General features: G+C 42.2%; 1 protein-coding gene across 2 annotated transcripts; it reads right to left on the bottom strand.

Annotated features, from left to right (window-relative positions):
• Positions 1 to 1496: 1496 nt before the first annotated feature.
• LOC115164633 (aspartate beta-hydroxylase domain-containing protein 2) lies at positions 1497 to 23926 on the bottom strand. Of its 2 annotated transcripts, none has more exons than XM_029717320.1 (4): positions 23520 to 23926; positions 4491 to 5698; positions 4085 to 4198; positions 1497 to 3924 (listed from the first exon to the last, which is right to left on the bottom strand). In XM_029717320.1, the coding sequence occupies exons 2-4, from the start codon at positions 5353 to 5355 to the stop codon at positions 3815 to 3817; spliced, it is 1089 nt and encodes a 362-aa protein (XP_029573180.1). In that variant the 5' UTR covers positions 5356 to 5698; positions 23520 to 23926; the 3' UTR covers positions 1497 to 3814. The 2 variants fall into 2 exon arrangements, with proteins under 2 accessions (XP_029573180.1, XP_029573181.1); XM_029717321.1 differs by lacking the exon at positions 23520 to 23926 and adding an exon at positions 23086 to 23513.
• Between the last annotated feature and the right edge of the window lie 2221 nt (positions 23927 to 26147).

Genomic DNA, 26147 nt, shown 5'->3' with positions numbered 1-26147 from the left:
ACGTTAGGGAAGTTACCTATTTAGGCAATCCCTAGCTGCTGGTCTGCTCAGTCTGGGTGCGCAGGTAGCTCGGGCTGGCTGGCTGGGCGGTCTGGCTGAAATTGAATATAGAGGATGTCTTAATAAAAACAATCAAAAGTTAAGTCGTTGTACTTTATTTGTAACAGTTATTAATATGTTAGGCTATTGGTTAAAGGTGCAACACAATATTGATGATTGAATTATCATTAATCTAGTTCAGTCTTATCAATCACTTAATATATTTAATAATCTCTTACCTAGCTTGATGACTGTGGGCATTTTTGTTGACTTTTTGTTCTAAATAGAGACTGCTAGAAGGGTCATGGGTCATATTAGATTGTGTAGAAATTAAGGAAATGTGCTTTAGACACCCCCAAAAATGGGAGGACCCCAAGACCCCCCACCAAGTTATGTCCCCCCCAGTTCTAAATCCAAAATTGCACCCCTGAACAATTGAATAGTCCCACTACTGATTCACTTGAATCATCACTGAACTCTGAGGTGCAGGGTAAAATATGACCCATTTTCACAAATGAACAAATTGCAGCTTTATGCAGATGGACCAAATTACAAAACAGTCTGAGAAACTACTCAAACTATGCTGAACAAAAATATCAATTCAACAATTTCAAAGATTTTACTGAGTTACAGTTCATATAAGGACATCAGTCAATTTAAATAAATTCATTTGGCCCTAATCTATGGATTTCACATGACTGGACAGGGGTGCAGCCATGGCTGGGCCTTGGAGGGCATAGGGCCACCCAATAGGGAGCCAGGCCCAGTGAATCAGAAATGAGTTTCCCCCCACAAAATAGCTTTATAACAGACAGAAATACTCATCAGCAGAAATATGTGGTATTGTGTTGTGTGAAAAAACTGCACATTTTAAAGTGGCCTTTTATTGTCCCCAGCACAAGGTGCACCTGTGTAATGATCATGCTGGTTAATCAGCTTCTTGATATGCCACACCTGTCAGGTGGATGGAAATGTTCACTAACAGGGATGTAAACAAATTTATGCACAATTTGAGAGAAATAAGCTTTCTGTGCATATGGAACATTTCTGAGATGTTTTATTTCAGCTCACGGAACATGGGACCAACACTTTACATGTTGCGTTTACATTTCTGTTCAGTATACTTAGTCATATGTAGAAGAGTAGTAGCCCCAGAACAGGTGTTCATTCCAGTAACTTTTTTTTTTTTACAGTACATTATAATTCCTCTGCTGCTAAGATTGAGTAGCGTAGGTGTGTTAGTGTACTGGCCTTGCTTTGCTTCAGTGGAATCTCCATATTCACCTCTCCATCTGTTCATACTGAATATGGCACACCTACGCCTCCTCGTGCCACTAATATGAAACTGCAGAACAACATTCTACCCAAGGGTACTGATATGCAGACACACACGGAATACATAAGCGGTTGCAACAGTGTTACCATGCACAAAATAGATTATGAATTCAAGACTGAAGTTGTCTGATTCAGATAATTTGCCATTTATTAAATACTGTTCAAAATGAGTACAAATGCCACAAATATGACTATTGGGGAAGAATATCACCAAACATTTGATATGCAGCTGAAAAATCACAGAATGGTATAAAATGTTACTGAACAGTTACTGAATAGCCAAACCACTTGATAAACATTTCAAATATCTAAAAATGAATGTCTCAAAATGACAAATACTCGGGAGAGAAGATGACATTGCAGTACCAGTAAATTAAGACCACACAATAACTACTGATTGTAAGACAATTATATTTCAAAACCTCTCAGATATGTTTTGTACTCCAACTATATTTACATAAATACAAAGTTGATATCAAATACAACCAACCATATTACAAGCATTAATTAGATCATTTACCAAATACACAGTGGCGTGTATTCATGGATGTCAAGGGAAGCCAGGCTCCCCCAAAATGTACCAAGAAAATAACATTAAATAATTTATCATTCATCTCTCTGTTTCATCATTTTCCCTCAATTTGCAAGAGGCTTAATGTATCTCGGAGGAGAAAGCATCCGAACAAGCGAAACAGAGCCCCCTCTGTCGGTCTACGTGTATGCCATCTATCTGATTCTGTCTGGTCCCAACGACAGCCAGCATCAGATAGATGTATGACATTGTTGCCGCCCCAAGCATTGAATGGAATGCAAGGAAAGCCTGCGAGCATTTGGCCTCCCTTGATAAAAAAATAAATAAAAAAAGTTGCTCATCGTTGAGCTAAACGGTCCTGGCGCACCAAAAAAAAGTGTCAAGGGAAGCCAGCTTGGATTTTGGCGTCACTACTATCAAATCGCATTGAGAGCATACATCATTGATAGAAACAAGTTGAGTTGTTGCATCTCGTTGTGTTATTGTCTTCCAGTGACTAGCTAGCTAGCTAAAGTTGTCCGTTTCCTAAATAAGCCATGGATGGCGATAGGGATTTGGACTTGTTGTTTTACTTAATTCTCTGTACTGGCCAATGATTATAATGGCATTCTGACCATTCATTCATACATTGTTGTGACCCTGGCCTGAGAGGACGTTAGTTCAACATGTAGCTAGATGTAGAAGGCTAACATTATCTAGCTAACATTGCCCATGAATGGAAGTTAGGCCAGCATGCGTTTTAGCCAGCTAGCCTAGGACAACAAAAAATAAAAGTGTGTACTGTATGATAGACCGTTTCGTCAAAATGAAAGGGAGGAGGATGGCATTGGAATTTCTCTACAAGTAGGGTGAGTCAACATGTTTTTCTACTTGCACGCACACGCACACGCACAAAAAAATTAGAACCGTGGACAGCCACATCATGTTTAGCTTATGTTGATTGGACTAAATTGTTTTTGGTATATTTTAGTTCACTGTATTAGACTAAGCAAAGGTGATTTGATGATGTTGAAATGTTGAAGTTGAAACGGTGCTGGAATAGTGGAGGCAGCGGTGCCTGTTTTCTTTGAGACTGGAGGTAACTCTCTGTGGTTCTAAATCAATAGTTGTTTAATAGTCCAAAAATGTCAGAGACATTAACTTGCTTGACCATGCTGTAGGTCATGTAACTGTCTGTTACATGCAATATGCTTTGTGGACTAAACCGGACAGAGGTTGCTATCCGGTTTTGTGATAAAACAAAGGTGTGGTTGAATTTATTCTGCCACTGTCTTCTTATTGTCTCGGTCTTTAGACCTATATATCACAGTCGCAAGGCATATGAATTAACAGGTTATAGAGCAAACAACGCAGTTATCACAACACAGGTTGTAATATGGCTTTTTTTCTGGCTTCCCCAGTGATTTCCCCACTACTGCAAATACAACCATTTCTCCTGTGTAGCAACAACACAGGCAGTCTCTAGCAAATCATTTGATCTCTAAAAAACATTTTCTATGTGCTTATCCAACTGTTTTAGTGAAAGCTGTATTGATTTCTAAAGGAGAGCACAGTAAACTATCACACATGGGCAGGGATAATTACAGATATAAGGATTGGGGCTGTAAACATTCAAATGTAATATTTTACATTACGTCTGTTTGGTCAAAGTCAGTAGGTGCTAAGGGAGAGTTACAGGGAGAGAGCCAATTTGAACAAGACAGAGAATATGTACACAGTGAGTGTGGGAACGGAACAAGAGACAAAGAAGATCTCTTACCTCACTCACACTGTTCTTCTCTACTTTTCTCACCAACTCTCTCTTCAATTCTGACACATTCTCTCTGTCTCTCTTTACCTCTCTGTGTTTCTCTCTGTAGCTCTGTCTCTCTTTCTCTCCCCCCCACCCCACCCCACCCCACCGTTTGCTCAGCGTCCAGGGGTGAAGATGTAGTCCAGAGCCTGCCTCTCAGCAGCTGCCACATTAGGATGCCAGAGGTCCACCATGAAGACCACCCTGGGGCCGTCCTCTGGGCTGCCTGAACATAGAGAAAACACAGATTCCTGTTTTCCTCCAATCAACCCTTTATAACAGCTTAATAACACTTTGTCAAAATATTACAAACTCACACACGCAACCCAGGGTAGAAAAAGGCAACCCCTTTCATCCCTCCTCACAAACAGCTGTCCCTCTCTCACCCTCATGGAAGGCCCTGTGGAGGAAGGAGTCATCAAACAGCAGACAGCTCCCCTCAGACCAGCACTGCGGCTCCCCTCCAACTACCAGCTCACAGGAAGAGGGCACTCTAAGACCTACAGAGGACAGACAGCAAGTCAGTCTATATAATTACTAAAGAAACCAAGGAAAATATTGTATGACACAAACACATATGAATATATTCTAAAATGTCTGCTGTATATGCTGCAAGCAAAGCAAGCTTTGAAACCAACCATACGAAAGTGAATAGCATTATTATCATTGTAATACTTTCACAAAGACACAGGTGAACACATACATATGGGAGCCAGGTGCATTTTGGGAGCCAGGTGCATCCCTATATTTAACAGTGTTGTAGCCCTCCAGGGAGCTCTCTCTATTTCTTACCCAGGTGGCAGCGCAGCCTGACGTTGGTCGGGCCATAATGCTCAGTTATCAGAGCTCCGGGGGTCAGCACAGAGAAGCAGGCATTTCCAAACACGTTGTTGGCAATGAAGGTGCGCAGCTGGCCCAGCACCCTCCATGCCCGGGGGCACCTCCTGGCGTTGAGGGCCAGCGGAGTTCCCTGGTTCACCAGGTAGAAGGTCCACCACTGGCCATGGGGGGTGGTGTTGGCCTTCCAGCCCGGAGGCAGGGAGGAGCCAGCCCGCGCTGGGGGGGCGTGGTAGATGTTCTCAAACTCAGCCAGCAGAGCAGGGAAGCTTCTCTCCAGCAGCTCCACGTCGTGTTTCTGTGCGTCCCGGGAGAAGAAGGGTGCTGAGGGCAGGTCAGGGAGGAAGAACACCTCTGGCCTCTGGATGGTGGGCCGGCTGGTGAGGTAGCGGCCCTGGTCTCGTACCCCTTTGTGTACCCTGCCCATGCCTGACCAGGTGTAGCGTTTGGCATAATCCTGCAAGCTGTGGTACAGCCTCTGATTAAGACCCTCCCCTGTGTTGGTGCAGCGAAAACACTCGGTGGACTGGCAGTAAGCAAAGCCGTTCTGCTCCTCCACCCCTGACACCGGCCTGCCTTTAGCCCTACCATCCCCATCTGTGCTGATCAAGGCCCCCCCACCCCCTCCTACTCGACTGGGCTCAGTGCTGTACCCCCCACGCAGGGGAGAGGAGCTGTGCTCACGACCTACCCTGTAACAGTACCACACAAAGAGCAGCAGCAGGCACATGGCTGTGCCAAAGGCACTGGACTCACAGTCCCTCATAGACTGCATCCCTCCAGCCACCATCTCCCTCACCCTTTCTAGTGACCACTCCATACTGGCTCCTCGCTAAAACCCCTGATGGTCTGGTCTGGAGAAACTACTGTTGAGAAGGTCAATGACCAAATCTGTCTGACTGATTGAAAATGTATTTTAGAGGAAAATCTTCCACAGGGTGTCTGAAAGGCTACTTTCAACAAACTCTTATCATCCCCCCTGCTGGATGCAGTCTGACACTATCTGATGACACACTACGGCTCCAGTCCGGACATTTCAGCACTCAGGGATGAGGGGAGGGCTCCCCCTGCATCGCGTCTGGCTGTGCGGTATTTGTGCTGCTCCCGCCCTTTTTCATTTTAGACAAATGCAGACAGACAACATACCTCAGAGTATCTGGCATCTGCATCAGAAAGACAGGGAAGGAAATAGGGAAAAGGTCATTAGACATAAGCATTGCACAAACAAATACACTCAAGACTTTAGGCAGCATCTAATACAGAAGTAGAGTACCAACATGCAGATGTCATTGCAAGTTCAGTTTTCCACATGACTCCCCCACTTAGTTCCATATTAAACCAGCTAACTCCCACCCTCTGCACCACCCTTTGTGCAAACTCCCACCCCCACACTCAGCTCTGGACACACGCAGTGCATCATGCACACACCCATACGGATGGCATTTCAAATTCAGGTCTCCACACACCTCCACACTGCATTGTACAAAGCCATGAGTCACATTTCATGCATGTAAAATGACTTCATGGATAATTTTTTCGGGATGGTAAAAAGATTTTAGTATAAACTTAAACGACTAGAACCAGATATAAAAATATGTAGAACATATCATGGAGCAATATATTTTTAAATAAGATCATCTTTGAGAACTAACAATCACCAAAATAAAAACTAGACAAGGAGAATTTTAAATGTAAAAAATTGCATGGCATGGGGCCCCCATTGACTTTGTTATAATGTTTGAGTCAATCAGATAGCATAAGAATAGCAAAATGTATAGAATTGCAGGAAACTAGGTTTAAAACTACAAATTCTCTCAGCCCCATGGCAAAATGTGTAGAATTGCAGGAAATGACCCATGAAACTGCAATTTTTCTTTCAGCGCCATTAATTGCTATATTGTAATTACTTTGCCACCATGGCCTATTTATTGCCTTATTTTGTGAAGTGCACCAGTCCTTCCTGCAGAAAAGCAACCCCACAACATTATGCTGCCACCACCGTGCTTCACGGTTGGGATGGTGTTCTTCTGCTTGCAAGCCTCCCCCCTTTTCTTCCAAACATAACGATGGTCATTATGGCCAAACAGTTCTATTTTTGTTTCATCAGACCAGAGGACATTTCTCCAAAAAGTACGATCTTTGTCCCCATTTGCAGTTGCAAACCGTAGTCTGGCTTTTTTATGGCGGTTTTGGAGCAGTGGCTTCTTCCTTGCTAAGCGGCCTTTCAGGTTATGTGGATATAGGACTCGTTTAACTGTGGATATAGATACTTTTGTACCTGTTTCCTCCAGCATCTTCACAAGGTCCTTTGCTGTTGTTCTGGGATTGATTTGCACTTTTCGCACCAAAGTACGTTCATCTCTAGGAGACAGAACACATCTCCTTCCTGAGCGGTATGATGGCTGCGTGGTCCTATGGAGTTTATACTTGCATACTATTGTTTGTAGAGATGAACGTGGTACCTTCAGGCGTTTGGAAATTACTCCCAAGGATGAACCAGACTTGTGGAGGTCTACAACTCTTTTTCTGAGGTCTTGGCTGATTTCTTTTGATTTTCCCATGTTGTCAAGCAAAGAGGCACTGAGTATGAAGATGGGCATTAAAATACATCCATAGGTTCACCTCCAATTGACTCAAATTATGTCTATTAGCCTATCAGAAACTTGACATCATTTTCTGGAATTTTCCAAGCTGTTTAATAACCTCTTTAGGCCAGGGGGTAGTATTTTCACGTCCGGATGAAAAGCGTGCCCAAAGTAAACTGCCTGTTACTCAGGCACAGAAGCTAGGATATGCATATAATTGGTAAATTTGGATAGATAACACTCTAAAGTTTCTAAAACTGTTAAAATAATGTCTGTGAGTATAACAGAACTGATATGCAGGCGAAACCCCGAGGACAAACCATCCCCCCAAAATAAATTCAGCCTACCACTGTTTCCAATGGATTTCATGTTTATTATGAGGCGAAGTCCTCCCAGATTGCAGTCCCTAGGGCTTCCACTAGATGTCAACAGTCTTTAGAAAGAGTTTCAGGCTGGTTTTTGGAAAAATTAGCTAGAAGTTGTAGTTTTTCTAAGTGGCTCCCATTTTGGCTGTAGTGTTTCCATGCGCGTGGATGAAGTGTGTTCTTTGTTATTTATCTCCGGTAATGAACATACTATTCTCCGTCTTAAATTTGTATTTGTACCTAAGGTTTGATTATAAATGTTGTTTGACTTGTTTGGATAAGTTTATTTGTAACGTTTGGGATTCATTTTGTATGCATTTTGAAGGAGGGAAACTGGTGGATTATTGACTGAAGCGCGCCAGCTAAACTGAGTATTTATGGATATAAAGAAGGACTTTATCAAACAAAAGGACCATTTGTGATGTAACTGGGACCTTTTGGAGTGCCAAAAGAAGATCTTCAAAGGTAAGGCATTTATTATATCGCTATTTCTGACTTTCGTGGCGCACCTGCCTGGTTGAAATATGTTTTTCATGCTTTTGTATGCGGGGCGCTGTCCTCAGATAATCGTATGGTGTGCTTTCGGCGTAAAGTATTTTTGAAATCTGACACAGCGGCTGGATTAACAAGAAGTTAAGCTTTATTTTGATGTATAACACTTGTATTTTCATGAATGTTAAATATTTATATTTCTGTCATTTGAATTTCACGCTCTGCAATTTCACCGGATGTTGTCGAGGTGGGTCGCTAGCAGAACGCCTGCGCTAGAAAGGTTAAAAAGGCAGAGTCAACTTAGTGTATGTAAACTTCTGACCCACTGGAATTGTGAAACAGTGAATTATAAGTGAAATAGTCTGTCTGGAAACAATTGTTGGAAAAATTACTTGTGTCATGCACAAAGTAGATGTCCTAACCGACTTGCCATAACTGTAATTAGTTAACAAGAAATGTGTGGGGTTGTTGAAAAAACAGTTTTAATGACACCAACCTAAGTGTATGTAAACTTCCGACTTCAACTGTATGTGTGTTTGTGTTGTGTCAGTATGCATGTGTGTGTTGTGTGTGTTATGTGTGTATGTGAATGTGTGTGGGTTTTGTGTGGGCAATACCATAGAGGCAATACCAGAATAAGTAATCTAATGGTTCTGTCTCTTCGCAGCAAAATCTGCAAAGCTAACATGGTTGTATGCCCCATATCAGTGCTGTGAGAAAGTATTTGCCTCCTTTCTGATTCTCTATTTTTGCATATTTTTGATAGGTAATGTTATCAGCTCTTCAACCAAAACCTACTATTAGATAAAGGGAACCTGTTCAAATAACACAAAAAATATTATTTTATTTATTTAATTAACAGAATTATGCAACACCCAATTCCCCTGTGTGAAAAAGTAATTGCCCCCTTACACGGAATAACTGGTTGTGCCACCTTTAGCTGCAATGACTGCAACCAAATGCTTCCTATAGTTGTTGATCAGTCTCTCACATTGCTGTCGAGGAAATTTGGCCCACTCTTGCATGAAGAATTGATTTAACTTAGCGACATTTGTGGGTTTTCAAGCATGAACTGCTCGTTTCAAGTCCTGCCACATCTTCTCAATTCGGATTAGGTCTGGACTTGACTAGGCCATTCCAAACCTTTCAAATGTGTTGCTTTATAGCCATTTTCATGTAAACTTGATTGTGTGTTTTGGATCATTATCTTGCTGCATGAACCATCTGCGCTTCAGCTCAGACGGATGGCCTGACATATTCTCCTGTAGAATTCTCTGATATTCATGGTTCCTTCTATTAAGGCAAGTTGTCCAGGTCCTGAAGTAGCAAAGCATCCCCAAACCACCACCATGCTTGACTGTTGGTATGAGGTACTTACTGTGGAATGCAGTGTTTGGTTTCTGCAAGGCATAACGGGACCCATGTTTTCCAAAAAGCACCTGGAAGCCCCTGGATGGCCATCAACACTCTTGGAAGTATGCTCCATGCACAGATGATTCAAAAGTCTAACTTTTTGGACGACATCGGTCCCATTATGCCTGGCAAAAACCAAACACTGCAGTATCCAAAATTGGCAAAATATGAGAAAAATAAGGGGGTAAATGCTTTTTCACAGCACTGCACATAACATTCTGTTCATGGCAAGAATCTTGTATAATAAAAAACTGTTTTTTGAAACAAGCGTTGGTTTGTGTATCAGTTCATAAACCATGTGCCATGGAATCGGCACATCGAAAATCGAAACTATTTTGCAACCTGTAAAAGATTTTGATCCTCAAATTAAAGCGGCTATATTTTTGTATTTATGACAATTTTTGGAGGCCAATTTTGGTCTTTAATAAAGGGCAGACAAGTTCCCTACCTTCTCCCCTTTCCAATTGCCTCCTCCATTTTTGAGTTAACGCTGAAATCAGCTGGTTGTAATTTGGGATAGAGCAAACATTTCCATATTTTTGTTAACGGCACGTGACATAACTCCACCTTCCCTATTTATAAGATAATACCTTATTTTTTCCCCATAAATAATGCTTTTTTAAATGTTTATTACATTTTAATAATTTAGTAGACGCTCTTATCCAGTGCAACTTACAGGAACAATTAGGGTTAAGTGCCTTGCACAAGGGCACATTCACAGAGTTTTCAGCTAGCTCCGGGATTCAAACCAGAGACCTTTCAGTTACTGGTCCAACGCTCTTAACCACTAGGCTACCTGCTGCTCCATAAAAAGGTAATACATTTTAAAAGTTAAATGTCAAATATTTAGGCTATATTGGCACATTAGTTTCTAGGTCGAGGAATAGCCGGTCTGATCCGGAAAGCAGGCAGAACACGCGTTAAGCTTTCCTGAATAACTGGCAGAGGTGAGACCAAGTCACTATTATTCGAGTAACAAGCAAGTCTCAAGTAACAAGGTCAGAGTCTCAAGTCGAGTCCCAAGTAGAACGGGTGGAGTCAAGTCAAAGTCGTGCATTCTAAGAGCAAGTGAAGTCGAGTCACAAGTCAAGTAAAAAAAAAAAATCTATACATGCAATGACTTGTTCAAGTACAAATTGAGACGCTGAGACCATAAGGTTCCATCTGACATTTTTGTCAAAAATGAGTTAGTCACATATAATAGATCTTTAGATGGTTATTCATATGTTTGTGAAGTTAGATTTTTGAAAAAGTTCATTTTAAGTGAAAAACTACAGCTTTCTATCTGCATAAACTAATTTGAACTTGGTGCTATAAGATTGTATCTGCAATCCAATCACAAGCCTGAACAAATACAGAGGGACCAATCAGAACACGTCTTTGCCATCTAAGTATGGTCTAGGCTCGTCTAGCGAGCAAAAATGGCACACAAGCAAGAAAATAACACTATCAGAAATCTTAAAGTAAACAATGTCACATCATTGTTCAGTGATGACAGTAATTCGTCTGATGATCGTAATACATTTCTTAACGTATTTGATGATGAGTACTGACTATCTTGGTACAATAGTTATATTATATTATGTATGTATTCAAATAGCTACAGTCTTCTTAAAAACTGAACAAGTCTAATTCAGAAGTGTCAGATAGAACCTTTGCGATTGAACCCTCCTGAAAAAAACAGATTTACAAATGCCTCAGGATTTTGATACTCTGCACTTTAGGTGAGGACCTTAAGGTGAGGGTCTACATCCAAGATGGCGTAGCAGTGGGACGTGTGTTTTGTCTTGTCACGTGTAAATATCGTTTTTCCTTGTTTTTTTCCGTATATATTTCATATATATTTTAATATCACTTTCCATCTACGGACTGAATATACTCTCCTGCAACCCACCTCACCCAATGTGGTACAGATCTGCTATTTCTTTATACTTAAGAACCGGAACCCCCATCAAAAGCTAGCCAGCTAACTGGCTACTAACTAGTAGTCAGTTAGCCATTGCTGGGCCCATCTGCTAGGCCAATCTCCCGGCTAGCAGTAGAGGCACATCAGCCACTCCTTGGGCTACAATACCTGGACCCCCACCGACCCATCACGACTGGACTACCGACGTAATTCTGCCCGAGGGGGTTTTTCAACTGACTCCTCCGTCGCGACGTCCCCTGTATGCCCACCCGCTAGCTTGCTAGCCGCGGCCCGCTAGCTTGCTAGCCGCGGCCCGCTAGCTGTCTAGAACACATCGGACTGTTAGCTTAAGAGGCCCATCAGACAAATTCTTTGGCCACTATACCTATTTTGCCAATTGGCCTGGTTTACCACACGGAGCCCTGCTGATCCATCCTCTGAACCGGAACCCCCCCAACAGAAGATAGCCAGCTAACTAGCTAGTAGTCAGCTAGCCACTGCTAGCAGTCATCAGCTACCTTTAGGCCGGACAACTCTCGCCAGTCTGCACAGCGCGACTCAAACCACAGCATATCTTACTCATTTTTCTCCATATCTCCAGATTCCTACCGCAAGCTCTGAACCTTTATTTTTTTCTCACCTGGATCATCGCAGCTAGCTAGCTGCTATCCGAGTGGCCACTCCTGGCTAACGTTTCTGTCCCGAAGCAAGAACCAATTAGCCTGGAGCTAGCCTTGCTAGGCCCATCTGCTAGCCTGCTAGCCGCGGCCCGCTAGCTGTCTAGAGCACATCGGACTGTTAGCTTAAGAGGCCAATCGGACAAATTCTTTGGCCACTATACCTATTTTGCCAATTGGCCTGGTTTACCACACGGAGCCCTACTGATCCGTCTGCCGACGTCACAGCACGAGGGGGCAACAACAGACTTTCTTCCGTCGCGACGTCCCTCAAAAGCCCTTCTGCTAGCTTGCTAGCCCCGGCCCGCTAGCTGTCTGAAGCCACTCACTGGACTCCTATGATCACTTGGCTACGCATGCCTCTACCTAACGTCAATATGCCTTGTCCATTGCTGTTTTGGTTAGTAATTATTGCCTTATTTCATTGTAGAGCCTTTAGCCCTGCTCAATACGCCTTACTTAACACTTTAGTTCCACCTCCCACACATGCGGTGACATCACCTGGTTTAAATGATATTTCTAGACAATATCTCTTTCATCGTCACTCTATGCACAGGTTTACCCCCACTGTATTCACATCCTACCATACCTTTGTCTGTACATTATGCCTTGAATCTATTCTACCGTGCCTAGAAATCGGCTCCTTTTACTCTCTGTTCTGAACATACTAGACGGCCAGTTCTTTTAGCCTTTAGCCATACCCTTAGCCTACTCCTCCTCTGTTCCTCTGGTGATGTGGAGGTTAATCCAGGCCCTGCAGTACCTAGCTCCACTCCCATTCCCCAGACGCTCTCATTTGTTGACTTCTGTAACCGTAAAAGCCTTGGTTTCATGCATGTTAACATTAGAAGCCTCCTCCCTAAGTTTGTTTTATTCACTGCCCTAGCACACTCTGCCAACACGGATGCCCTAGCCGTGTCTGAATCCTGGCTGAGGAAGACCACCAAAAACCCTGAAATTTCCATCCCTAACTATAACATTTTCCGACAAGATAGAACTGCCAAAGGGGGCGGAGTTGCAATCTACTGCAGAGATAGCCGGCAGAGTTCTGTCTTACTATCCAGGTCTGTACCCAAACAATTCGAGCTTCTACTTTTAAAAATCCACCTCTCCAGAAAAAAGTCTCTTACCGTTGCCGCTTGCTATAGACCACCTTCTGCCCCCAGCTGTGCCCTGGACACCATATGCGAATTGATTGCCCCCATCTATCTTCAGAGCTCGTGATTGTTAGGTGACCTAAACTGGGACATGCTTAACACACCGGCCATCCTACAATCTACACTTGATGCTCTCAATCTCACACAAATTATCAATGAACCGACCAGGTACAACCCCAAATCTGTAAACACGGGCACCCTCATAGATATCATCCTAAACAACCTGCCCTCCAAATACACCTCTGCTGACTTCAACCAGGATCTCAGCGATCACTGCCTCATTGCCTGTGTCTGTAATGGGTCTGCGGTCAAGCAACTACCCCTCATCACTGTCAAACGCTCCCTAAAACACTTCAGCAAGCAGGCCTTTCTAATCAACCTGGCCGGGATATCCTGGAATGATATTGACCTCATTCCGTCAGTAGAGGATGCCTGGTTATTCTTTAAAAGTGCTTTCCTCACCATCTTAAATAAGCATGCCCCATTCAGAAAATGTAGAACCAGGAACAGATATAGCCCTTGGTTCACTCTAGACCTGACTGCCCTTGACCAGCACAAAAACATCCTGTGGCAACTGCATTAGCATCCAATAGCCCCCGCGATATGCAACTTTTCAGGGAAGTTAGGAACCAATATACACAGGCAGTTAGGAAAGCAAAGGCTAGCTTTTTCAAACAGAAATTTGCATCCTGTAGCACTAACTCCAAAAAGTTCTGGGATACTAAAGTCCAAGGAGAATAAGAGCACCTCCTGCCAGCTGCCCACTGCATTGAGGCTAGGAAACACTGTCACCACCGATAAATCCGCGATAATTGACTATTTCAATAAGCCTTTTTCTACGGCTGGCCATGCTTTCCACCTGGCTACCCCTACCCCGGTCAACGGCCCTGCATCCCTCACTGCAACTTGCCCAAGCCTCCCCCATTTCTCCTTCACCCAAATCCAGATAGCTGATGTTCTGAAAGAGCTGCAAAATCTGGACCCCTACAAATCAGCAGGGCTAGACAATCTGGACCCTCTCTTCCTAAAGTTATCAGCCAAAATTGTTGCAACCCCTATTACTAGCTTGTTCAACCTCTCTTTCGTATCGTCTGAGATCCACAAAGATTGGAAAGCTGCATCGGTCATCCCCCTTTTCAAAGGGGGAGACACTCTAGACCCAAACTGCTACAGACCTATATCTATCCTATCCTGCCTTTCTACGGTCTTCGAAAGCCAAGTTAACAAACAGATCACCGACCATTTCGAATTCCACCGTACCTTCTCCGCTATGCAATCTGGTTTCCGAGCTGGTCATGGGTGCACCTCAGCCACGCTCGATAAGAGACAATACTGTGCAGCTGTATTCATCGACCTGGCCAAGGCTTTCGACTCTGTCAATCACCACATCCTTATTGGCAGACTCAACAGCCTTGGTTTCTCAAATGACTGCCTCGCCTGGTTCACCAACTACTTCTCTGATAGAGTTCAGTGTGTCAAATCGGAGGGCCTGTTGTCCGGACCTCTGGCAGTCTCTATGGGGGTGCCTCAGGGTTCAGTCCTCAGGCCGGCTCTTTTCTCTGTATATATCAATGATGTTGCTCTTGCTGCTGGTGATTCTCTGATCCACCTCTACGCAGACGACACCCTTCTGTATACTTCTGGCTCTTCTTTGGACACTGTGTTAACCTGTTGGGGATAGGGGGCAGTATTTGCATGGCCGAATAAAAAACGTACCCGATTTAATCTGGTTACTACTCCTGCCCAGTAACTAGAATATGCATATAATTGTTTGATTTGGATAGAAAACACACTAAAGTGTCTAAAACTGTTTGAATGGTGTCTGTGAGTATAACAGAACTCATTTGGCAGGCCAAAACCTGAGAAGATTCCAAACAGGAAGCGCTCTCTCTGACTATATCTTGGCCTTCTTGATCATCTCTAACCAAAACAGGGGATCTCTGGCATAACGTGACATTTTCTAACGCTCCCATAGGCTCTCAGAAGGCGCCAGAACGATGAATGGTGGCTTTGCAGGCCATGGCTGAAAAACATTAGCGCATTTAGTAAGTGGTCGATCTGAGGACAATGAGACTGGAGGCGCGTGCACGAGCCGACACCATGTTTACTTTCTCTCTCTTTGAACGAAAACAACGACTCCCGGTCGGAATATTATCGCTTTTTTACGAGAAAAATAGCATAAAAATTGATTTTAAACAGCGTTTGACATGCTTCGAAGTACGGTAATGGAATATTTTGAATTTTTTTGTCACGAAACGTGTCGGGCGCGTCACCCTTCTTTACCCTTCGGATAGTGTCTTGAACGCACGAACAAAACACCGCTATTTGGATATAACTATGGATTATTTGGAACCAAACCAACATTTGTTATTGAAGTAGAAGTCCTGGGAGTGCATTCTGACGAAGAACAGCAAAGGTAATCAAACTTTTCTAATAGTAAATCGGAGTTTGGTGAGTACCACACTTGGTGGGTGTCAAAATAGCTAGCCTGTGATGGCCGGGCTATCTACTCAGAATATTGCAAAATGTGCTTTCACCGAAAAGCTATTTTAAAATCGGACATAGCGAGTGCATAAAGGAGTTCTGTATCTATAATTCTTAAAATAATTGTTATGTTTTTTGTGAACGTTTATCGTGAGTAATTTAGTAAATTCACCGGAAGTGTTCGGTGGGAATGCTAGTCACATGCTAATGTAAAAAGCTGGTTTTTGATATAAATATGAACTTGATTGAACAAAACATGCATGTATTGTATAACATAGTGTCCTAGGATTGTCATCTGATGAAGATCATCAAAGGTTAGTGCTGCATTTAGCTGTGGTTTGGGTTTATGTGACATTATATGCTAGCTTGAAAAATGGGTGTCTGATTATTTCTGGCTGGGTACTCTGCTGACATAATCTAATGTTTTGCTTTCGTTGCAAAGCCTTTTTGAAATCGGACAGTGTGGTTAGATTAACGAGAGTCTTGTCTTTAAAATGGTGTAAAATAGTCATATGTTTGAGAAATTGAAGTAATAGCATTTCTAAGGTATTTGAATATCGCGCCACGGGATTACACTGGCTGTTGAGTAGGTGGGACGCGAGCTTCAATGCCATACAACTCTCCTTCCGTGGCCTCCAACTGCTCTTAAATGCAAGCAAAACTAAATGCCTGCTCTTCAACCGATCGCTGCCCACACCTACCCACCCGTCCAGCATCACTACTCTGGACGGTTCTGACTTAGAATATGTGGACAACTACAAATACCTAGGTGTCTGGTTAGACTGTAAAGTCTCCTTCCAGACTCACATTAAGCACCTCCAATCCAAAACGAAATCTAGAATCTGCTTCCTGTTTCGCAACAAAGCATCCTTCACTCATGCTGCCAAACATACCCTAGTAAAACTGACCATCCTACCAATCCTTGACTTCGGCTATGTCATTTACAAAATAGCCTCCAACACTCTACTAAGCAAATTGGATGCAGTCTATCACAGTGCCATCCGTTTTGTCACCAAAGCCCCATATACTACCCACTGTATGCTCTCGTTGGCTGGCCCTCGCTTCATATCCGTCGCCAAACCCACTGGCTCCAGGTCATCTATAGGTAAAGCACCACCTTATCTCAGCTCACTGGTCACCATAGCAGCACCCACCTGTAGCACGCGCTCCAGCAGGTATATTTCACTGGTCACCCCCAAAGCCAATTCCTCCTTTGGCTGCCTTTCCTTCCAGTTCTCTGCTGCCAATGACTGGAACAAACTGCAAAAATCACTGAAGCTGGAGACTCATATCTCCCTCACTAGCTTTAAACACCAGCTGTCAGAGCAGCTCACAGATCACTGCACCTGTACATAGCCAATCTGTAAATAGCCCATCCAACTACCTCATCACCATGCTGTTATTTATTTTGCGCCTTTGCACCCCAGTACCGCTACTTGCACATCTATCACCCCAGTGATTAATTTGCCATACTGTAATCATTTGGCCACTATGGCCTATTTATTGCCTCGCCCCCTTATCCTACCTCATTTGCACACACTGTATATAGACTTTCTCTATTGTATTATTGGCTGTATGTTTGTTTATTCCATGTGTAACTCTGTGTTGTTGTTTGTGTCGAACTGCTTTGCTTTATCTTGGCCAGGTCGCAATTGTAAATGAGAACTTGTTCTCAACTAGCCTACCTGGTTAAATAATGGTGAAATAAAAAAATAAAAAATAAAATAATGGGTTAAGAAAGAAGAATTCACTACAAAACAGTTAATATTCTTGATCAGCAAACCATTTTTGTAGCTGCATATTTAGTTATGTTAATCCTCTCTCCCTACATTTGCGCTGCACCCGATCCTATAGCTGTACCACAAATCAGCAACCTGTTTGCTAGCGCAGTGGGTCTCAAACGTTTTGACCTGCGTACGACAAAAAGGAGGGGTTCGAAGTTTGCGACCCCCCACGCATGCACGCGCAAATTCTTCTTTTTTTTTTTAAACGAAAGATACAGAAATAAACTGCGTTTTACACCTGCATTTTGAGCTGAAAGTCATTAATGTTAACAGTCAATATAAACTAGTCCAGAGTCCAGAGCAAGCACGATCACACAGCCTACCTATATGCAGCGGGGGTTGCAGGATTGGATGGAAAGCATGATCTGTCTGTAGTCTTTTTCTTTCTCTCAAATATTGTAATTACAGTGCATTCAGAAAGTATTCAGACTGCTTGACTTTTTACACATTTTGTTACGTTACAGCCTTATTCTAAAATTGATTAAATAAATACAAATCTGCAGCAATCTACACACAATACCACATAATGACAAAGGGAAAACAGTTTTGACATTTAAAAAAACAGAAATACCTTATTTACATATGTATTCAGACCCTTTGATATGAGAAACTAAATTGAGGTCAGGTGCATCCTGTTCACATTGATCATCCTTGAGATGTTTCTACAACTTCATTGAAATCCACCTGTGGTAAATTCAATTGATTGGACATGATTTGGAAAGGCACACACTCGTCTATATAAGGTCCCACAGTTGACAGTAAATGTCAGAGCAAAAACCAAGACATGAGGTCGAAGGAATTGTCCATAGAGCTCCGAGACAGGAGCACAAATATGAGGAAGGGTACCAAAACATTTCTGCAGCATTAAAGGTCCCCAAAAGCACAGTGGCCTCCATCATTCTTAAATGGAAGAAGTTTGGAACCACCAAGACTCTTCCTAGAGCTGGTCGCCCGGCCAAACTGAGCAATCGGGGGAGAATGGCCTTGGTCAGGGAGGTGACCAAGAACCTGATGGTCACTCTGACAGAGCTCTAGAGTTCCTCTGTGGAGATGGGAGAACCTTCCAGAAGGACAACCATCTCTGCAGCACTCCACCAATCAGGCCTTATGGTAGAGTGGTCGAAACAGAAGCCACTCCTCAGTAAAAGACACATGACAGCCCACATGGAGTTTGCCAAAAAGGCACTTAAAGACTCTCAGACCATAAGAAATAAGATTCTCTGGTCTGGTGAAACCAAGATTGGACTCTTTGGCCTGAATGTCCAGCGTCACATCTGGAGGAAACCTGGCACCATCCCTACGGTGAAGCATGGTGGTGGCGGCATCATGCTGTGGGGATGTTTTTCAGTGGCAGGGACTGGGAGACTAATCAGGATTGAGGCAAAGATGAACAGAGCAAAGTACAGAGAGATCCTTGATGAAAACCTGCTCCAGAGCATTCAGGAACTCAGATTGTGGCGAAGGTTCACCTTCCAACAAGACAACGACCCTAAGAACACACACAACACAAGAGTGGCTTCGGGACAAGTCTCTGAATGTCCTTGAGTGGCCCAGCCAGAGCCCGGAATTGAACCCGATCGAACATCTCTGAAGAGACCTGAAAATAGCTGTGCAGTGGTGCTCCCCATTAAACCTGACAGAGCTTTAGAGGATCTGCAGAGAAGAATGGTGTACAGGTGTGCCAAGCTTGTAGCGTCACATCCAAGAAGACCCGTGGCTGTAATCGCTGGCAAAGGTGCTTCAACAAAGTACTGAGTAAAGGGTCTGAATACTTATGTAAATGTGATATTTCCGTTTTTTTTTATTTTATACATTTGCTAAAATTTCTAAAAACCAGTTTTTGCTTTGTCATTATGAGGTAGTGTGTAGATTGAGGGTAAACAAACAATTTAATACATTTTAGAATAAGTCTGTAACCTAACAAAATGTGGGAAAAGTAAAGGGTTCTGAAGGCACTGTAATTCACCAGAATATGTTACATCTTCATCACATAAGTACTGAAGCTAGTGCGATGTTAGATATATAGCCAGTACCACCCCTGAGGTATATAATTTTAACTAGGGTTGTTGCAGTGACCGTATTACCAGCGGTCACAAGTCATGAAGGCATTCAAATTCCACATGACCATTTACTTACGGTATTTAGGCTTGTCTAAGCTCTGATGTTGCTGCTGGTCATTAGTAGCCTACCAAACTTGCTAACTGCCTGGTACTCAGCACTATATTGTCCCTCTACTCCCTCTGACATCAATGCAAATGTATTTGAAAATCTAATCAAACACTTCATGTTGCGCAACATTTCTATAGGCTATGCAATTGCGGGAGAAAACAGAGTGATGGCCGCTAATAAAAAGAGGAGGATCCCATGAGCTTTCTATAGGCTAGGCCTACTATATTTATTCATCAACTTTCCTAATATTAAGCACATTGCTTATATTTACAACAGGAGTATAGCCAACCTGGCTGGCATGAAAATAAACGACGGGAAAAGCATCCATTCGCTATTTAAGTGCATAGATGACATGTATTTTTTCCTCTGCCCGTTTCGATACAGGTGCATGATAATGGTCCATTCTAAATCATAAATGTCACACATATTGTTTAGTATATGTAAAGACCAGATTAAATCAAGAATAGTCTGATTAATTATATATCATCACTTGTGAATGATGCCCAGCATAAGAAACAATGCCTGTTTTTGCGACTTGTTCAAATCATAGTCACACACCTCATGTAGCCTAGCCCATAGGCTTATATGTTTTAATAAGGTTTGCATCACAACTAAAGTGGCCAAATAATTTCTTAAAATTAAGCACATTAATCCGCTTTACTCGTGAGTTTCAAGTTTGGGTAAGATAATTTTCAACATAAAAATGCACCTTTTATGATAAAAGCATTACATGCATAATTTCATTTGCGGTCACTTTTGATAATGGTGTTTTCTGCTTATGGAACATTCACCCTTATAGCCTACTGCCATGTGCGCATTGCTGCGCTTATAATGTGACAGTCTAATAGTTTATCAACATGTTAAGCTAAACGTTCTGATCTGTTGCGTCAGCCACATTACATAAACAAGGTTTGTTGATGCTAGTTGTTGTATTAATTTGGGATCTATCGCATCCCACAACTGTCCCAGACTGTTTGGAATATTTATTTCTCGCACAGAATAGGTCGACTTTTGTACTATGGGGGATAGTACATTGACATTGGCTATAGTTTTTGCTGTTCATTAGGCCTACTCATCTTGTTGGCTGACAAAGTAAATGTGGACAGTTCATCCAATATCTTCAATATGCACCTCGTAATTGGATATGGCACAACGCAGCACTCCCGGCCGCAAAAGGCATGGATGTTTTTAGGGTGCATTACGGCCACAAAGGCGATGCCGCCATGAAATTCAAGGCATCATCAAGTGCTTGTCAAATTGTGAATGAGAGACTAATGAAGTGTGTACAGCCGGCGCAAAAAACAAAGCAGAGCTCATGCCTTTCAAGCGACTTTTTTCAAATAATCATTAGTCTCACCATGCAGCCTTACAATGTATTAAAAATCAAAACATATAGCCCAACATTTGTAGAACAACTAAAGTTACATTAATAACTCTAAATTAAGCATATGAGTACCAGTTTCTTTGTTAACCGCTCAACACATAATAGCCGCATGTGCGCACTCCCTCAAATCGTTTGGAGAAAATATTTAGATTTTATTCAGCTTTGTTCAATTGTATTATTCATACTATAAAATAATATCAAATAATGCCACGGAATTATAAGTAAATCTTGTCTGTTAAACTAGTGTAGCCCACAGTCATAGCCACATCAGGACAACTCAGAGTATGCTATTATGTTCTTCTGAAATAGACTACATTTTCTTCATATCATGCTTCTTTAGACATGTCTAAAATAAATTATGGATTTATTGTTAAGGTGTAGGCTATATTACATGGATTTATTCGAGTTTTTAAAATGGCTTGTAGGCTATGTGTGGAAGCCAGGAGATCCTTAATGTGTTTGTTAATTAACGGTCAATTACCGTGAGACTGACAGTTATTTGCTTGACAATCACCAGCTGACGAAATTTCGTGACCGCCACAGGCCTACTTATAACCCACCCAAACTAGGCCTACCTGAAATATGAAAATAATCAATGAAATCACCAGGTAGCCTATTGTTCTGGCAAGATGCCTCCGTAGCAGATTGCTAGACTGAATTTTATATGGATAATAATAACGTAGTTAGTCTACTCTGTTTTTTCCAGTGCCAGCATCCCCTCAAAACCTTCTCACTGCGCTACTGTAGCTCACCCGACCTGTGTTAATTGACAGTTTGCTGGTCCAATCAGAGGGCAGAGTGTGCGTTTCACTAGCTAATCTGTTTATTTGCAAGTGCGGTACTGTCTCTGGCTGTGTGGAGAGTAGCCTAATCCATGGAGACTCTGTGCCACAAAATAAGTGACATGACATTACAAACCCTGGCCAGATAATTTCAAGTAAACAGTCAGGTCCCGAGTCTTGAGGCTCCAAGGTGAAGTCAAGTTATTTTATTTTCTCGAGTCAGACTCGAGTCCAAGTCATGTGACTCGAGTCCACACTGATAACTGGGCCTGCTGGGAGCATATGACAACTTGGGAGAATGATGGTTCAGCAACAGACAACGCATCAGAAGTAAAAATACAGACAGAGTGGCCTGCTACTGTGCCTTTCTATAATCTGTCAAGAGTAGACCCACAACTGATCCAAATGGAATGAAACATTCAAATAACAGGGCTTTTGATCCATTATTCAAATGACCTTTTCCACTGCAGTGTAAAGCCTAGAGTAGAATTATACTCACTTGAAAACAATATTGCAATTATTAACTGGATTGTGGTGTTGTAGGCTAGGTAGGATAATTTGATTGTTCTTAAACAAGATCAATAAGAGAGCTTTTTGAATTGCATGTCTTCACTGTTCTTTCATGCAATTATGCACCTGGCCTCTCCTCTGCTTATCAGCTATTCCTCTATTTTGTGGACTTATTTTGAAAAATTCCGATTTTAATTATTTTGTGTGGTATGATTTCTACTTAACCTACAGCAGATCTGGACAAACGATCCACCTACCACTATTGTCACTATGAATACAGGGCAGGATAGACAGTTGATTGGTAGACTATATTGACCTGTGTGTGGTATAGTAAGCATGTGGAAAAAGCATAGGGCATAAGGGAAGTACCAAAACACCTTGATAGGGGAGGAGCATGCAAGCAGAATAGGAAATCTGGCAATATGGAAGACAATATATAGTAACACCTGCAGAATGGCGAATGTAAATCAGGGGAAAAAAACGCACTACCCTCCCCTGTGCAAAAAAAAAAAACATTCCCCAAACCAAAATGTTTTGTTGCCCCCCCCCCCCCCCCCCCCCCAGTACTGTACATTTCGTTTCGAACTGTCCCTTGGGAAAGTGAAAAAGGATCATGGCAATGTAAACAACCATGATGTGCATGAAGAGAACAAAGGATTTGCACCAGCATATATACATGAACAGTAACTGCAGTATGAAGCACCCACAATCACGAGTCACGACACAGACGAAAAGATACTGTCACAAGAATACTATGCACTGCATGCAGTAAACATAAACACGCATAAGCAGCGCTCACAATGTACATAACTGCCTATGCTTCTCCTGCAAAACCATCTCACCAAGAATGGTCCGGCAAACCTGCTTGGACAGCCAGAACAGCCCTCTCCTCTCAAGTGAACACAACCCCGATCACAGTCCACCGAGACGCACGCCCCCACAGAACCGCCCTGGCACAACTACATAGTTCACTCCACTGAGCTATAGCCTATATACGCTCGTTGTCTGCTGCCGTGCCTTGAGGAACTGTCATATTAAAAAACCCTACAGCAATGGGGATAACCATCCATAACACTCGTCTCCCCTCCCCTCTCTCAATTTCACCAATATTCCTGCCTCTAATGCTTGCCTACGTGTCATCATTCAATCGCATAAAATCACCACAGAATCTCAGACAGCATCTTGTGTGAAGATCTGTAAAAGCTAGACTTGTAGCCCATAAAAACAACTCGGAACGAATGCAACATGATAGGCCTGCGCAATAATAATAACTCACCCAATTGTCATGGTTGTGGATGATATCTCGCCTACAGGTTTACCATGTTACCAAGCAGCTAGTGTCCTCTTATCTAGGTTATAAGCCTATAATTACCTGTCAATCATAACGAGGCCCTACTTAACTTGTGTTGTTGCATGACATTCACCGCGATATCTAGTAAACTAACAGCAGGCAAAGCACGTACAAAGCACCGCAGTGCAACAGGAAGTCAGATCAATCTACCCCGGTATAGGCGTACAAGCTAATCTTTAGATTTAAAATTAAACATAGGCCTTCGCAAATAAGAATGTAAATACTAAATACTTATAAGCTATATGTGTCCGTAAAAATAACCTTAAATCGCCTTGTAATAATGTAACCAGTAGCCTATAAAACTCTACAGGACAGAAGACTTGGGCAACTCATCCAGTCCCTCTACTATTTAAACTACAGTCCCCAACATGCCCTTGTGAACTATGACAGGAACGTACATTTTATGCCACGTTCATAGATTAGTCGGAACTAGGAAACTAAGAAATGTCCGACTCGCTAACTGGTTGTAGTTGGCAAGTCGAACATTTCTGAGTTTCCTGGTTCCAAATAGTATACGAACGTGGCAATAGTCCACAAACGCTGAGACGCGATACTCCGACGTCCCATTGATCGTCATAAATCACCAGTGGCGATTTTAGCATATATATCTTGGCGAGGCAAACTTAACATTTTTTTAAAGATGCATGCCACCAAAGCCACTACACAACACAACACTAAACAATATATGAATCGCACTATAACGGTGACAAACGTTCCCACTAACTGTTAGGGTCTACATAAAATTGTCCCAACAGCAGAGCCTTCTTTTCAGCACCATGGAGTGAATCCTTACCACTGCTACACCTGGCTATCAGCGGAGCCTTGTCTTGCAGCGAAACAGTTCATTCAGCCTCATTTACTGCCTTTAAAAAAAACATAGCTGACTTGATTAAACAAATGTGGTGTTTACTGACAATTGAGATATACAAACTATGGCATAAGGGACGACAAGCGATAAGATGCAATCCGTAATTTTGATTGACATTAATGAGCAAGCTGGGACGTACGTAGTCAATATAACTATTTGTTCAGTACTTTTGAAATGTACAAAATGTACAGCAACAAAATTCAGAACATGGGCCATTCTTACAGTGCTCTCCCTGTACACCAAGTCAAAACCGTAGGATAAATAAAGGGGGCATGTAGCAGACAATGAAAGCTCTTACAATATTCAATGATTACATTTCTCTAAAACAGGTTATGGGTGAAAATTAAGAGGTGAAAGTAGACCAAATTATTAGAGTAAGGCAAACGGGCTACTAACAGCTTATTATACAACATACACTTAGCATTACTTTCTAATCTACAGTATACATATCTCCCTGGCATATTACATCATTTATGCAGTAGCATAAAATAAATGTGGCGCGGCAGTCCTTCGTTTGCAAATTTTGTCACCAAAGAAAGAGAAAGAGGATGAATTTACAATTCCGAGTTGGATGACCGTTCAAAATGTATTTTCCCAAATGTATTTTCCCAGAACTTCCCAGTTGCAATGCTTGCAGTTAGCCACTGTCACCGATTCCTTCCAAACCACTCACTGTTGAATTTGTGATTTCCTACTTGTTGTGTAATGTTTATGTCTAATGGCTGATGAGCACCGATAATTTTTTATCTATAATTTCTCTTCATTATTTCTCTTCATATGACAAGGATTAAAAAGGATTTGCCAGTAGATTGTCAGCTTGATTCATGATGATGACTGCTAGCTTAGATTTTGAAAGTAAGATGTTGACACGATCAGTCCAATCAAAGCTACTGTACATATAACGTGACTTGACGTCATTTTATCTGTGGTCATTGACCTTGAGCCTTCTTGGAAGGGTACTTCTAATATAACTATGTCCGGACCCAAAGGGCTTGAATTTTCGATGTCTACCCTTAGACTTGGCGGTGACGTAGTGACCCCATGAGTGACAGAATACTGAGACAATCACGGTGCAACGCACCTATTTTCTGCTGGTTTGCCCCACTACCACAGAAGCACTGAGCTAGGCTGAAACACCTGCATTTTACAGCTGCCTTACTCAAGAAAACAAAAAAGAGACCATGTTTGTATGTGGCTTTATTATCTCTATGATATATATATATATTTTTACATTGTTTGCAAACTGATATGTGACACATACTAATGCGAAAACAACATGCAAAACAGGCAAGCCCCAAAAACATGTTTTTTTTTGCTAAAAATGTGTTGCTCAAAACAGGTCGCCACTGTTGATATGGCTGACTTGCTTAAACAAATGTGGTTTCTACTGACAATTGAGATGTACAAACTATGGCATAAGGGGACGACGAGCGGATAAGAGGCAATCATTAATTCCGATTAAGACATTAATAAGCAAGATAGGATGGATGTTGTCAATATAACTATTTGTTCAGCACTTTTGAAATGTACAGTGACAGAATTCAGAACATGGGCCGGTCTTACAGTATTCTCCCTGTACACCAAGTCAGAACTGTAGGATAAATAAAGGGGGCATATAAGCAAACAATGAAAGCTCTTAAAATATATTTTAAGATGATTACATTTCTCTTAAACAGGCTATAGGC

This window comes from Salmo trutta, chromosome 27 (genome assembly GCF_901001165.1).
Source record: "Salmo trutta chromosome 27, fSalTru1.1, whole genome shotgun sequence".
Lineage (NCBI taxonomy): Eukaryota > Metazoa > Chordata > Actinopteri > Salmoniformes > Salmonidae > Salmo > Salmo trutta.
The sequence above is the reverse complement of the archived record's forward strand: the minus strand, read 5'-3'. Positions and strand labels throughout refer to the sequence as shown.